The sequence below is a fragment of the Bos taurus genome, chromosome 9 (genome assembly GCF_002263795.3).
Source record: "Bos taurus isolate L1 Dominette 01449 registration number 42190680 breed Hereford chromosome 9, ARS-UCD2.0, whole genome shotgun sequence".
Classification (NCBI taxonomy): Eukaryota; Metazoa; Chordata; class Mammalia; order Artiodactyla; family Bovidae; genus Bos; species Bos taurus.
In genome coordinates this window covers 15,498,198-15,512,542 of record NC_037336.1, presented here as the reverse complement: position 1 = coordinate 15,512,542, position 14,345 = coordinate 15,498,198, and the positions used below count along the sequence as shown (strand labels likewise).

General features: G+C 41.2%; 1 protein-coding gene across 12 annotated transcripts in view; it reads right to left on the bottom strand.

Moving 5' to 3' along the window:
* MYO6 (myosin VI) overlaps positions 1 to 14,345 on the bottom strand; it is a 158,830-nt gene that overhangs the window by 44,090 nt on the left and 100,395 nt on the right. For all 12 annotated transcript variants that reach the window (XM_015472774.3, XM_005210674.5, XM_005210676.5 and 9 more), the window contains exons 15-16: positions 13,044 to 13,116; positions 1,332 to 1,459 (exon numbers count right to left, since the gene is read on the bottom strand). In XM_015472774.3, the coding sequence (XP_015328260.1) occupies positions 1,332 to 1,459; positions 13,044 to 13,116 (201 nt within the window). The remainder of the gene's footprint in view (positions 1 to 1,331; positions 1,460 to 13,043; positions 13,117 to 14,345) is intronic.

The window sequence follows — 14,345 nt, the reverse complement described above, 5'->3', positions numbered from 1 at the left end:
ATACACGTCTTCAATCTTAGCGGAAGTTTTCCTGGGGACCCACGCTGTTTTATTTCTATCTCCACTGAACTGAAGAGAGGCAGCCTTCACATCCCAAGATTTATTTAAGGACACAGAAGAACTGCAAGTCAATGAAACAGGTGGCTATGGGATGCAGTCTCCAGAGAAGGTTAGCATAATTACATCAGCTTTTTCAGTAAATGCCTTCAACCTGCTTATGTTATGATGTATGGAAACAAGAATATCTGCTTTCATTCACTTCAACTCCTGGACCCATCAAAGCAATGACTGTTATACTATGCCCCAGTCTCAAAACTGTAACAGTATAGGAGGCAACTGCAACTCTGAACAGCTTTTCTTTTCTCTTCCATCTTCCTTCCTTCCTGTCTTTGTTGTTCTAAGATGAGGTAGCAACTATCTACAAGGGTGAAATTAACATCCACATTTCTCTGTGCTACTCTGCTCATTCTGGGTCCAAGGACAGAGTTGTGTTTGGATTACGTGAGAGGATGTAGGTTGAGTGTAATGATGAACACAGAGCTACCTAAACAAAGAAAACACCTTGAGATGCACACTCCAGCCTTATGGAGAATGGCCCTACTGATCACCACCACTGGCAGGGATTCAAGCACAGCTCTATGACACAACAGCAGTCTAGAGAATCAGGTCTTCTGACACTTTTTGGAAGAGTACTTCTCATTTATTTCTCTCTGTGTCTCTTTTTGTCTCTCTCTGTGTCTGTTTTACCCTTCAGCTAATTCTTCTGTTGCTTCAGCTTCTATGACCCTTTCTGAGCACTATTTCCATTCAAAACTCATAAGGAAAGAGCATCAAATGAAATTACTGATCATTAAATGAATTGCTTCTACCAGTCAGACTCTTAGCCACAAGCTTTGCTGGTTTTACAAACGTGCAGACAGGTGGCTGCATGTGACTCTAGGTCCTAACACCCCTGGGAAGTGATCCACTTCACACAATACCTAACAGAGCAACTGATGGCCACTTCATCCAGAAGGGAGAACATAAAAACAGTACATAAATGTACAAAAAAATGTACATAAATCTTTTTGTACATCTTATATAGGAGAAATGTATTTTATATCCAGCCAAAAAGGCCTTGATTGGATAGACCAGCAGCAGCAAAGATATACAGATATAAATTAATGGTCATCTATAGAAGACACAGTGCTGGATTAATTATAGAAGATGTATATAGTTGTTCAAAGCCTTACATAACTTAAGAGTCTAATTATCTAATATCTAACATCTAGCACATCTTTCTGAAAGTTTCTCTTCCAACCAGAGCCTCAATTTTGAAATGACAAACTCACAGAGAGTCGGAAATGGTCTTTGTGCTTCTGGTGAACTGCAGATGTGAAGTGCTGATCACTTGGCTGGGGAAGGCGATTTTCTTCATCCAAAATATCTAATATTCCCATTAATTTTGCTTCAATTAAATCTATTTCAAAAAATTCAAATATGACAGGGTAAAAACACAACACTTTAAACTTACTGATCACAAATTTTGAGGGCTGGTCAGAAACAAAGTAACATGATTTCACTGTTTTCTCTCAAAAGCTACAGAGAGTAAATGAATTTTATTTTACATCTGACAATTTATTAGAAAGCAACATCATATACTCAACACAGTTTAGAGAACAACTCTATAAAAAAAATGACTAACGTAATAACCATCCTGGCTGTAAGCTAGGACAGAGGCCAAAGAGCCAGCAACCTTCCTCTCCCAGATGACCTCTATATTCAAAATGAAGTAAAACTACAGAAGCTTTTGTAAGTGTAGGTTTTCAAAACTACTTACAGATATGGATTCAAAAGCTTTCCAGCAAAACTTCACCAACAACACGTATTTATGTTCCTTACATTCATATGTTTTGAATTTACTGCCTGCCCAAAACAACTATAAAATGTAAGCTGCTTAAATGCAGTAGATAGAACTGTTAAATGGGACAGACTCTAAAAGACAGGAATTAGGAACAAGATGGCAGAGGAGTAGGTGGACATCGAGTACATCTCTCTCTACGGATACATCAGGAACATAGTTTCAGACACAGAAGTGCATGCAGAACACCAGCTGAGAGTGGCCTGGAGTACCTGACCAGCAGAAAACAATATACAGAACCACGCAAAACCCGGTAGGAAAAAGGAACTAGGGGGAAACACAGGAGTGTTAGTATGGTTGTACCTGCCCTCGGCGGGTGGGGGAACTGAAGCAGGGGTCCAATCCCCACATCTGGGCAATTGTCTGAGTCAGAGGAGAAACATTTAAGGCTGAGAGTGAAACAGCTGATCTGTGGCAGCCTAAATGGAATGAGAATCAGACAGTCCTTGCCACAGCCATACATACCCTGGAGAGGGATGCAGGTCCCCTGGAAGGGGCAGCAGCTGGAAGCTGGAGTTTAGGGATTGTGGAGCAATCCCAGGGCAAGAGCTGCTGTTGACTGCAGAGAGACAGGCCAAGGGGATGTGAGGGAGGAGAATATGGTGGGAAATGCCTGTGGAGGAAAGCCAGGCAGCCATGGAAGCAAGGCGATACTGCTGAGTCACACATAAGGGATGGAGCCATCACCACAGCCTCTCTCTCCACTCGCCAGCATTAGCAGGTGAACAACAGAGAGGCTGGCCCATCAAATACCTAAGGCACTACAGAGTAGGACCCCAGCCAGGGAGCCCCTTTAAGTGCCCGACACAAGTATATACTGAGTAGGATCCCAGTCAGGGGGGCCCCCTCTATGTGCTTGACACCCCAAACAACAGAGAAGGACCCCAGGCAAGGGAGCCCTCTAAGTGCATGAATGGGCGGAGCTACAGACAAAGGCTGGCCAGAGGCCTTCTGATCACCAGCTACAAGAAGCTCGAAAAAAGATTCTGAGAGGGCCATAACTCCTGCCAGGGAGGCACTCCATGTCCCTGCACACTTGGTGCCACCAGGGTCCCCACAAGCCAAGCAGCTGCACCTCACCTCTCACTGGTGAGCTGCCACAGGCAAAAAAAGTCTTCCATCTATGCGCACAGGGTCACTTCAGTCATGTCTGGACTCTGTAACCCTGTACACTGTGGCCTGCCAGGCTTCTCTGTCAGGGAGTGGGGCTCTCCAGGCAAGAATACTGGAGCATATTGGCCAATACCGGTTGCCATACCCTTTTAGAGCACTGTATTTCCTGCTGCCCTAGCTTCTAACTCCCCTGAGTACCTGATGCTGCCAGAACCCCTGAGACCCAAGCAGCTGCACCAACTCCACACCTGGCCCTCATGGGGAAAACCCAAGTCCTCCAGGGCAGCCTCAGGAGCAAACCCCAGTGGATGACCCACATGCAGAGGTGGAAATAAAACCACAATTGAAACCCGGGTGTAGTGTGGCTGAGGAAGAAGACCTAAAACCTTCCCACCAGCTGTACAAGCTGCAGATTAAATCCGTACAATCATCTAGGCAGACTCTGTGTCTATGGAATATATAAAAGGCCACTGAGAGCTCCCACAAAAGAAAATGTACTAGTCCTGACAGCTGTAGACATTGGAAGCAAGAATGCACAGGAGTAGGACCAGATTAGAATCTGAGCTGCCCCCACAGCAGGTCCAGAGATCAGCACAGTGTTGGAGGGCATCCTAGAGAGGTGAGGGGGACTGTGACTTCCAGCGAGGGAGAGGACTCTGACAGCAGGGACCCAAGAAAAACATTTATTCTTCTTATGTTTGACTTATTCTGTAGATTCTTTTGGATTTTTTTTCTTTTTTCCCCCTTGCCCCCCCTCTGTTGCAGTTGTCGATTTTACTGGCACTATGAAACCTAATTAAGCTTTTGAGCTTTTCTTTTTTTCCTCAGTTACATTTTTTATTATTGTTATAAACCTCTGCCTCTACACTGGGCTTTTTCAGTTTTGTGGAGTTTTCCTTTTTTTTTTTTTTCTAATTTTTTAATATTACTTTTTAATTTTTTAAACCTATTATTTTTCCTACATTTATCTCTTTGCTTCTCCTACTGTTCTTTTCCCCTTTCAATTAATCCTTAATGTACATAAATCTTCTTTATTTACCTTTATTTAACTTTGTATATCTATTCTTTCTTTCCTTATATCTCAACATATTTGTTAATGTTATTTTCATTGTTTTATTCCCCAGTTGGCACCTTGCTTTAGTTTTGTTTTCCAGTTTGTGCTTCAGTTAGTTTTGTTCTGGTAGATACAATTTTTGGTTTCCTTTGCTCACCGGGTCAGTCTATTATACTTTATTTTTGTTGGAATGCTTTGATTTTGTTTATGGGTGGATATGTATATGTGTTTATTCAGTCACACTTTTTATTGTTGTTATAAACCTCTGCCTCTACACTGGATTTCTGCGGTTCTGTGGAGCTTTCCTTTTTTTTTTTCTTTTTCTTCACTTTTTTTCTTTTCTCTTTTTTATAATTTTTAATTTTTTTAAACCTATTATATATTTTCTACATTTATTCCTTTGTTTGCCTTTCCTACTGTTCTTTCCCCCTTGCAGTTAATGTTTAATATATATAAATCTTCTTCATCTACCTCGATTTAACTCTGCATATCTATTCTTTCTTTCTTTTCTTTCCTTCCTTTCCTCTCAACACATTTGTTGGTTTTGTTTTCATAGCTTTATTCCCCACTTGAAACCTTGTGTTAGTTTTGTTTTCCAGTTTCTGCTTTAGTTAGTTTTGTTCTTAACTGGTAAATATAATTTTTGATTTCCTTTGTTCACCGGGTCAATCTACTGTACTTTATTTTTCCTGGACTGTTCTGTCTTTGCTCATGGGTGTATATGTATATGTGTATGTTCCATTTTTTAAAATTATTATTTGCCTGATTTTATAACTGCCATTTGTCTGGGGTTCATCTTTGGTTTCTCATTTTTGGATATTTGTTTTAATCTCACTTAATGTCATAACAAACCACTTGTGGAATCTTCATTCCTGACCAGAGATCAAGCCCTAAGCCTTTGGAGTGGGAACACTGACTCCGAGACCCTAAACTACCAGAGAACTAACCCTGCTATTGCTGCTGCTAAGTCACTTCAGTTGTGCCCAACTCTGTGCGACCCCATAGACGGCAGCCCACCAGGCTCCCCCATCCCTGGGATTCTCCAGGCAAGAACACTGGAGTGGGTTGCGTTTCCTTCTCCAATGCATGAAAGTGAAAAGTGAAAGTGAAGTTGCTCAGTCGTGTCCGACTCCTAGAGACCCCATGGACTGCAGCCCACCAGGCTCCTCCGTCCACGGGAGCATCAAACAGTGAGAACTCACACAAAGGAAACCCCTTGACTGCAAGGCCCAGCATCACCCAACCACGAGTGGTGCCCTGTGCAGGATGCCCCATCTGAACAACAAACAGAACAAAAATACAAACCCAATCATCAGCAGACAGCATTACCATATCACTTAGCCTTGTCCATCAGAGGAGAAACAAACAAACAAACAAGACCTCAGCATAAATCTCACCCTATAGGAAGCTTACACAAACCCCTGGACCAAACTTAGGAGGGCAGAAACCAAAAGGAAGAAAGAATTCAAACTTGAAGCCTGGAAAAAGCAGACCTCAAATACAATAAGTTAAAAGAAAAATAATGAAAAAGCAGAGAAATACTACACAAATGAAAGAACAAATGAGAAATGCAGCAGTCCAAATAAATGAAGAGGAAACAGCCAAACTACTTAAAAAAGAATTCAGAATAATGATAGTAAAGATGATCAAAAACCTTGAAAACAAAATGGAGAAAATGCAGGAATCAATTAACAAACATCTAGAAGAACTGAAGAATAAACACACAGAAACAAACAACACATTTACTGAAAATAAAAATACTCTAGGAATAATCGATAGCAGAATATCTGAAGCAGAAGCAATCAGTGAGCTAGAAGGGAAAATGGTGGCAATAACTTCTGAAGAGCAGATTAAAGTAAAAAGAATGAAAAGAACTGAGGATAGTCTCAGAGACCTTGGAGACAGTATCAAAAGCACCAACATTTGAATTAAACATTCAAAGAAGAAGAGAAAAAAGGGGTATGAGAAAAATTTTAAGAGATTATAGTTGAAAATTTCCCCAACATGGAAAAAGAAATAGTGAATCAACTCCAAAAGGCACAGAGTCCATACCGGATAAACCCAAGGAGAAACACACCAAGACACATACTAATGAAACTAACAAAGACTAAACACAAAGAAAGAATATTAAAAGCAGCAAGGGAGAAGCAATAAGTGACATACAAGGGAAACCCCATATGCGTAACAGCTGATCTTTCAGCAGAAACTCTGCAGGCCAGAAGGGAATGGCAGGATATATTTAAAGTTCTGAAAGGGAAAAATCTACCACCAAGATTACTGTAGCTGGCAAGGATCTCATTCAAAACTGCTGGAAAATTCAAAAGCTTTTTCAGCCAAGCAAAAGTTAAGAGAATTCAGTACCACCAAACCGGCTTTACAACAAATGTTAAAGGGATTTATATAGTCAAGAAATAGAAGAGAAGAAAAAGATTTACAAAGTCAACCCCAAACAATTAAGAGAATGGCAACAGGAATATATACATCAATAACTACTTAAAATGTAAATAGATTAAATGCTCGAACCAAAAGACACAGACTAACTGAATGGATACAAAAACAAGACCCATATATGCTGTCTACAGGAAACCCACTTCAGACCTCAAGACACATATGCACTGAAAGTGAGAGGATGGAAAAATATATTCTACCCAAATAGGAAGCAAAAGAAAGCTGGAGTAGAAATCTTCATATAAGATAAAATAGACCTTAAAATAAAGAAGATTACAAGCGCAGACAGCTGCAACGGCGCACAAGAGCAGCAGAAAGGAGCTACACCACGTCCGAGGTCAGGGGCGGAGCCCGGGAGAAGCTACCCCGTGCTGAAGGTAAGGAGCAGCAGCTGCACTTTGCTGGGGCAGCCGTGAAGAGATACCCCACGTCCAAGGTAAGAGAAAACCAAGTAAGAGGCAGGCACTGAGAGAGGGCATCAGAGGGCAGACGCACTGAAACCACAATCACAGACAACTAGCCAATCTGACCACATGGACCACAGCCTGGTCTAACTCAGTGAAACTAAGCCATACCCTGTGGGGCCACCCAAGATGGGCAGGTCATGGTGGAGATGTCTAATAGAATGTGGTCCACTGGAGAAGGGAATAGCAAACCACTTCAGTATTCTTGCCTTGAGAACCCCATGAACAGTATGAAAAGACAAAATGATAGGATACTTAAAGATGAACTCCCCAGCTCAGTAGGTGCCCAATATGCTACTGGAGATCAGTGGAGAAATAACTCCAGAAAGAATGAAGAGACAGAGCCAAAGCAAAAACAATACCTAGTTGTGGATGGTGATAGAAGCAAGGTTTGATGCTATAAAGAGCAGTACTGCATAGGAACCTGGAATGTCAGGTCCATGAATCAAGGCAAATTGGAAGTGGTCAAACAGGAGGTGACAAGAGTGAACATCGGCATTCTAGGAATCAGCAAACTAAGATGGACGGGAACGGGTGAATTTAACTCAGATGACCATTATATCTACTACTGTGGGCAGGAATCCCTTAGAAGAAATGGAGTAGCCATCATGGTCAACAAAAGAGTCCAAAATGCAGTACTTGGATGCAATCTCAAAAATGACAGAATGATCTCTGTTTGTTTCCAAGGCAAACCATTCAATATCACAGTAATCCAAGCCTATGCCTCAACCAGTAATGCTGAAGAAGCTGAAGTTGAACGGTTCTTTAAAGACCTACAAGACCTTCTAGAACTAACACCCAAAAAAGATGTCCTTTTCATTATAGGGAACTAGAATGCAAAAGTAGGAAGTCAAGAAACACCTAAAGTAACGGGCAAATTTGGCCTTGGAGTACAGAATTAAGCAGGGCAAAGGCTAATAGACTTCTGCCAAGAGAACGTACTGGTCATAGCAAACACCCTCTTCCAACAACACAAGAGAAGACTCTACATGTGGACATCACCAGATGGTCGACACTGAAATCAGATTGATTATATTTCTAATAAAAAATTGATTATATTATATTTCTTTGCAGCCAAAGATGGAGAAGCTCTATACAGTCAAAAAAAACAAGACCAGGAGCTGACTGTGGCTCAGATCATGAACTCCTTATTGCCAAATTTAGACTGAAATTGAAGTAAGTTGGAAAAACCACTAGACAATTCAGGTATGACCTAAATCAAATCCCTTATGATTATAGAGTGGAAGTGAGAAATAGATTTAAGGGACTAGATCTGATAGATAGAGTGCCTGATGAACTATGGACGGAGGTTCGTGACATTGTACAGGAGACAGGGATCAAGACCATCCTCATGGAAAAGAAATGCAAAAAGCAAAATGGCTGTCTGGGGAGGTCTTACAAATAGCTGTGAAAAGAAGAGAAGCAAAAAGCAAATGAGAAAAGGAAAGATATAAGCATCTGAATACAGAGTTCGAAAGAATAGCAAGAAGAGATAAGAAAGCCTTCCTCAGCTATCAATGCAAAGAAATAGAGGAAAACAACAGAATGGGAAAGACTAGAGATGTCTTCAAGAAAATTAGAGATACCAAGGGAACATTTCATGCAAAGATGGGCTCGATAAAGGACAGAAATGGTAGGGACCTAACAGAAGCAGAAGATATTAAGAAGAGATGGCAAGAATACACAGAAGAACTGTACAAAAAAGATCTTCATGACCCAGATAATCACGATGGTGTGATCACTGACCTAGAGCCAAACATCCTGGAATGTGAAGTCAAGTGGGCCTTAGAAAGGATCACTACGAACAAAGCTAGTGGAGGTGATGGTATTCCAGTGGAGCTATTTCAAATCCTGAAAGATGATGCTGTGAAAGTGCTGCACTCAATATGCCAGCAAATTTGGAAAACTCAGCAGTGGCCACAGGACTGGAAAAGGTCAGTTTTCATTCCAATCCCAAAGAAAGGCAATGCCAAAGAATGCTCAAACTACCACACAATTGCACTCATCTCACATGCTAGTAAAGTTATGCTCAAAATTCTCCAAGCCAGGCTTCAGCAATACGTGAACCGTGAACTTCCTGATGTTCAAGCTGGTTTTAGAAAAGGCAGAGGAACCAGAGATCAAATTGCCAACATCCACAGGATCATCGAAAAAGAAAGAGAGCTCCAGAAAAACATCTATTTCTGCTTTATTGACTATGCCAAAGCCTTTGACTGTGTAGATCACAATAAACTGTGGAAAATTCTGAAAGAGATGGGAATACCAGACCACTGGACCTGCCTCTTGAGAAATCTGTATGCAGGTCAGGAAGCAACAGTTAGAACTGGACATGGAACAACAGACTGGTTCCAAATAGGAAAAGGAGTATGTTAAGGCTGTATATTGTCACCCTGCTTATTTAACTTATATGCAGAGTACATCATGAGAAATGCTGGGCTGGAAGAAGCACAAGCTGGAATCAAGATTGCCGGGAGAAATATCAATAACCTCAGATATGCAGATGACACCACCCTTATGGCAGAAAGTGAAGAGGAACTAAAAAGCCTCTTGATGAAGGTGAAAGAGGATAGTGAAAAAGTTGGCTTAAAACTCAATATTCAGAAAACGAAGATGGCATCTGGTCCCATCATTTCATGGGAAATAGATGTGGAAACAGTGTCAGATTTTATTTTTTGGGGCTCCAAAATCACGGCAGATGGTGACTGTAGCCATGAAATTAAAAGACGCTTACTTCTTGGAAGAAAAGTTATGATCAACCTAGATAGTATATTCAAAAGCAGAGACATTACTTTGCCAACAAAGGTCCTTCTAGTCAAGGCTATGTGTTTTCCAGTGGTCATGTATGGATGTGAGAGTTGGACTGTGAAGAAAGCTGAGCACCGAAGAATTGATGCTTTTGAACTGTGGTGTTGGAAAAGACTCTTGAGAGTCCCTTGGACTGCAAGGAGATCCAACCAGTCCATTCTGAAGGAGATCAGCCCTGGGATTTCTTTGGAAGGAATGATGCTGAAGCTGAAACTCCAGTACTTTGGCCACCTCATGCGAAGTCTTGACTCATTGGAAGGGACTCTGATGCTGGGAGGGATTGGGGGCAGGAGGAGAAGGAGACGACAGAGGATGAGATGGCTGGATGGCATCACTGACTCAATGGATGTTGAGTATGAGTGAACTCCGGGGGTTGGTGATGGACAGGAAGGCCTGGTGTGCTGCAATTCATGGGGTCGCAAAGAGTCAGACACAACTGAGCGACTGAACTGAATGAAAGAAAGAAATCAAAGATGACATAAACAGATGGAGAGCTATTGTATGTTCCTGGGTAGGAAGAATCAATATTGTGAAAATGACTATACTACTAAATGCAATCTACAGATTCAATGTGATCCCTATCCAATTACCAATGGCATTTTTCACAGAACTAGAACAAAAAATTTCACAGTTCATATGGAAACACAGAAGATCCCAAATAGCCAAAGCAGTCTTGAGAAAGAAGAATTCAGCTGAAGGATTCAATCTTCCTGACTACAAAGCTACAGTCATCAAGACAGTGTGGTACTGGCACAAAAACAGAAATACAGACAAATGGAACAAGACAGAAAGCCCAGAAATAAACCCATGCACCTATGGGTACCTTATTTTTGACAAAGGAGTCAAGAATATACAGTGGAGCAAAGACAGCCTCTTCGATAAATGGTGCTGTGAAAACTGGACAGTTACATGAAAAGAATGAAGTCAGAACACTTCCTAACATCATACACAAAGATAAACTCAAAATGGATTAAAGACCTAAATGTAAGACCAGAAATTATAAAACTCTTAGAGGAAAACATAGGCAGAACACTCGATGGCATAAATCAAAGCAAGATCCTCTATGACCCACCTCTTAGAGTAACAGAAATAAAAACAAAAGTAAACAAGTGGGACCTGATTAAACTTAAAAGCTTTTCCACAGCAAAGGAAACTAGAAGCAAGGTGAAAAGACAACTGTCAGAATGGGAGAAACTAACAGCAAATGAAACAACTCACAAAGGATTAATTTCCAAAATATACAAGCAGCTCATACAACTCAATATCAAAAAAACAAACAACCCAATCAAAAAGTGGGAAAAGACCTAAACACACATTCGTCCAAGGAAGACATACAGATGACTAATAAACAAATGAAAAGATGCTCAACATCGCTCATTATTAGAGAAATGCAAATCAAAACCACAGTGAGATTATCGCCTCACACCAGTCAGAATGGCCACCATCAAAAAGTCTAGAAACAATAAATGCTGGAGAGGGTGTGGAACGTTCTTGCTCTGTTGGTGGGAATGTAAATTGATACAGACACTATGGAAGAAGGTATGGAGATTCCTTAAAAAACTAGGATAAAACCACCATATGACCTTGCAATCCAACTTCGAGGCATATACCCTGAGGAAACCAAAACTGAAAAAGACACATGTATCCCATTGTTCACTGCAGCACTATTTACAATAGCCAGAACACGGAAGCAACCTCGATTTCCTTCAACAGATGAGTGGACAAAGAAGTTGTACTACATATACACAATGGAATATTACTCAGCCATAAAAAGGAACGCCTTTGAGTCAGTTCTAATGAAGTAGATGAACCTAGAACCTATTATACAGAGTGAAGTAAGTCAGAAAGAGAAAGATAAATATTGCATTCTAATGCACATATACGGAATCTAGAAAAATGGCTGAAGAATTTATTTACAGGGCAGCAATGGAGAAACAGACAGAGAATAGACTTACGGACATGGGGAGAGGGTAGGAGAGGGTGAGATGTATGGAAAGAGTAACCTGGAAACTTACACTACCATATGTAAAATAGACAGCCATGGGGAATTTGCTGTATGGCTCAAGAAACTCAAACAGGGGCTATGTATCAACCTAGAGGGGTGGGATGGGGAGGGAGATGGGAGGGAAGCTCAGAAGGAAGGGGATATGTGTGTACCTATGGCTGATTCGTGTTGAAGTTTGACAGAAAACAACAAAATTCTGTAAAGCAATTATCCTTCAATTAAAAAATTAATTAATTAATTATAAATAATGGCTACAGGGCACAGGAAGAGAAATGAAGACTCTAACTGCACTGGTCAGAGAAAGATGCACCTTGGGCAGCTAGTGGGGGTGAAGGGGGGCACACTGACTGAGCTGTAAACGAGAGTATTCTGACAGATGCAGGACATGGACGTGGGCAGAAAGGTAAACGGAAGGGGAGGCGTTCCAGCCAAGACATCCAATGACACCATCAGAGGCACGAAGATCTGAGAAAGGACAAGGTATGTGGAGGGATATGCTAAGTGGACCAGGCAGGATATGAGTCCTTTGAGAAGTTATATAAAGTATTATCATTGTGACTGTGTTGTTGTTTTTACCACTGTTGTTCTCTCTTGTCCAAATCTAGCAAGAGTTACTGGCTCAATTGCCAAATTCCACTTTCACAGCAAGGTTTACCCAACAGCTGATTTTAGAGATCAGCTGGAAGGAAAAGACAGCCTGAGCACCAGCTGGGTGACAACAGGGCAAGGTCTCTCTACCAACAACAGACCAGGCAAGAGACTGTTCTCCTGCTGCGTGGCATTATCTGATGGGACCCACTGAACTTGTGAGGCCTACTTGCCACCAGCTGGAGTGTAGAGCCGACATCCAGAGAACAGAGACGAAGAACGGCAGACGCTGAGCGAAGCCCCTGCAGACCCCGCGGGGACCTTGCTATACCACGGGCTTCCTCACGCCAAGTAAGGAATCCCCTCACTGCTTGAACAGTTTTGTTTCCTCCTTAACTTAGCCACGTGTTAACTGTTTAACAAAGAAAATGCCTATCACAGTAAACAGAAGAAATTTTCAGAATACTTCCAGTATAGCTGAATTTGGTGCCTTCATGTGAAAAAACAATTTCCTAGCAGTGCTAGAGAAGTAAAACCTCTCTTGAATACCACAGTTTCAAGTCCCATAATCAGAAGTATCAATCACAGAGCATAGAAGAATGACTAGTAAAAACATTCACTATATCTTCCCGTAATTCCCCAAAATGGAGTAAAAACAATACATACCTATACAGTCCTGATTATCCACATAATGCACTTCATTCACACCTAAACCTTCCTTTTGATAGAGTTCTTGTTCCTAGAAAAAAATAACCACAATCACAGATATGGAGATGCCATGTGAGAGGAAAGACTCAGTTTGATGCCAGATATAATCATAACATTTATTGATTAGTCAGTGTACAAAAGGTTCATACCAATTGATTGGGTAACTGAGAAGTCTTACAAAACGTTAGGGAAGAAAAATCCTTGCCCCTAAGGCAAGGTGAAATCACAACTTCAATGGCCAACATAACACACGATTTACATATGTGGAAACGTTCCCTCACAGATAAGCACGCTTTCCCTGAAATACGCTGGGCAGCCAGGCACAGACACAGGGATCTGTTAATAATCACTCAAACCCAAGACAAGACCAGGGCAGGCAGGCAGGAATTTTATCACAGATGAGTGAGCAACGCAATGAACTCAGGGTTATGTATATTTCTTATTTTTCCCCCTGAATGTTTAAATATTTCCTCCTAAGAGACATACTAGCAGAAGGTTCTGTCATTCTAGGAGGCAGTGTCCACTTGAACTCAATCTGAATCTGAAATTCACTTTTATTTTAAAGAACTGTTATAAACATAAATCAAGACTGTCTCCTCTTCATGCAGTTTCTAGATAAAGCTTGCTGGGCTGGTAGGAAGGGAAGAATTAAGGCAGGTTATGTGAGAAGCATACATGCGAAACTTCACACAGTAATGGAAGGACTAAGGCAGCCGGAGGAAACATTTTCAGAGAAACCCTCTTAACTGCTAAGTACTTGTTTTCACCTGTTTGTTTATGCCAGAACTGGCTTAACTATAATATATAAGGAGAGGTGTAAAAGTTGGAATGTGCTGGGAAACCCAAAAGGACAAAAACATAGTAAGAAAGGAGGAAAAGATGAATGGGATGGGAGCAGGAAAGAAAGGATTTCACATTTCAAGTCCAGATTCAGAGGGGAGCTGAGAAAACAGCAGTGCTCATATGAAGGGAACAGCGCTATGAACCAGCAGCCAGGAAGGTGGGTGTAGACCTGCGGAAGTCACTGAACCACTGTGGTTTCTTCATCTGTAAAACAAAGGGCTGGACTAGACTAACGGGGTAATTTTGAGTTCCCTTTAACTCTATTTGCTTCACCCAGGGAAGATACATCTCAAACAGCTCAAAGGAAGGAAAGGGAAGAGTATTAGTAGGAAACAGCAGAAAATTCAAAATACAAGGTAAAAAATGGTGAGACTAATCACAAATCTACTGATTCAAAGTTACCTATACTTACTGTGC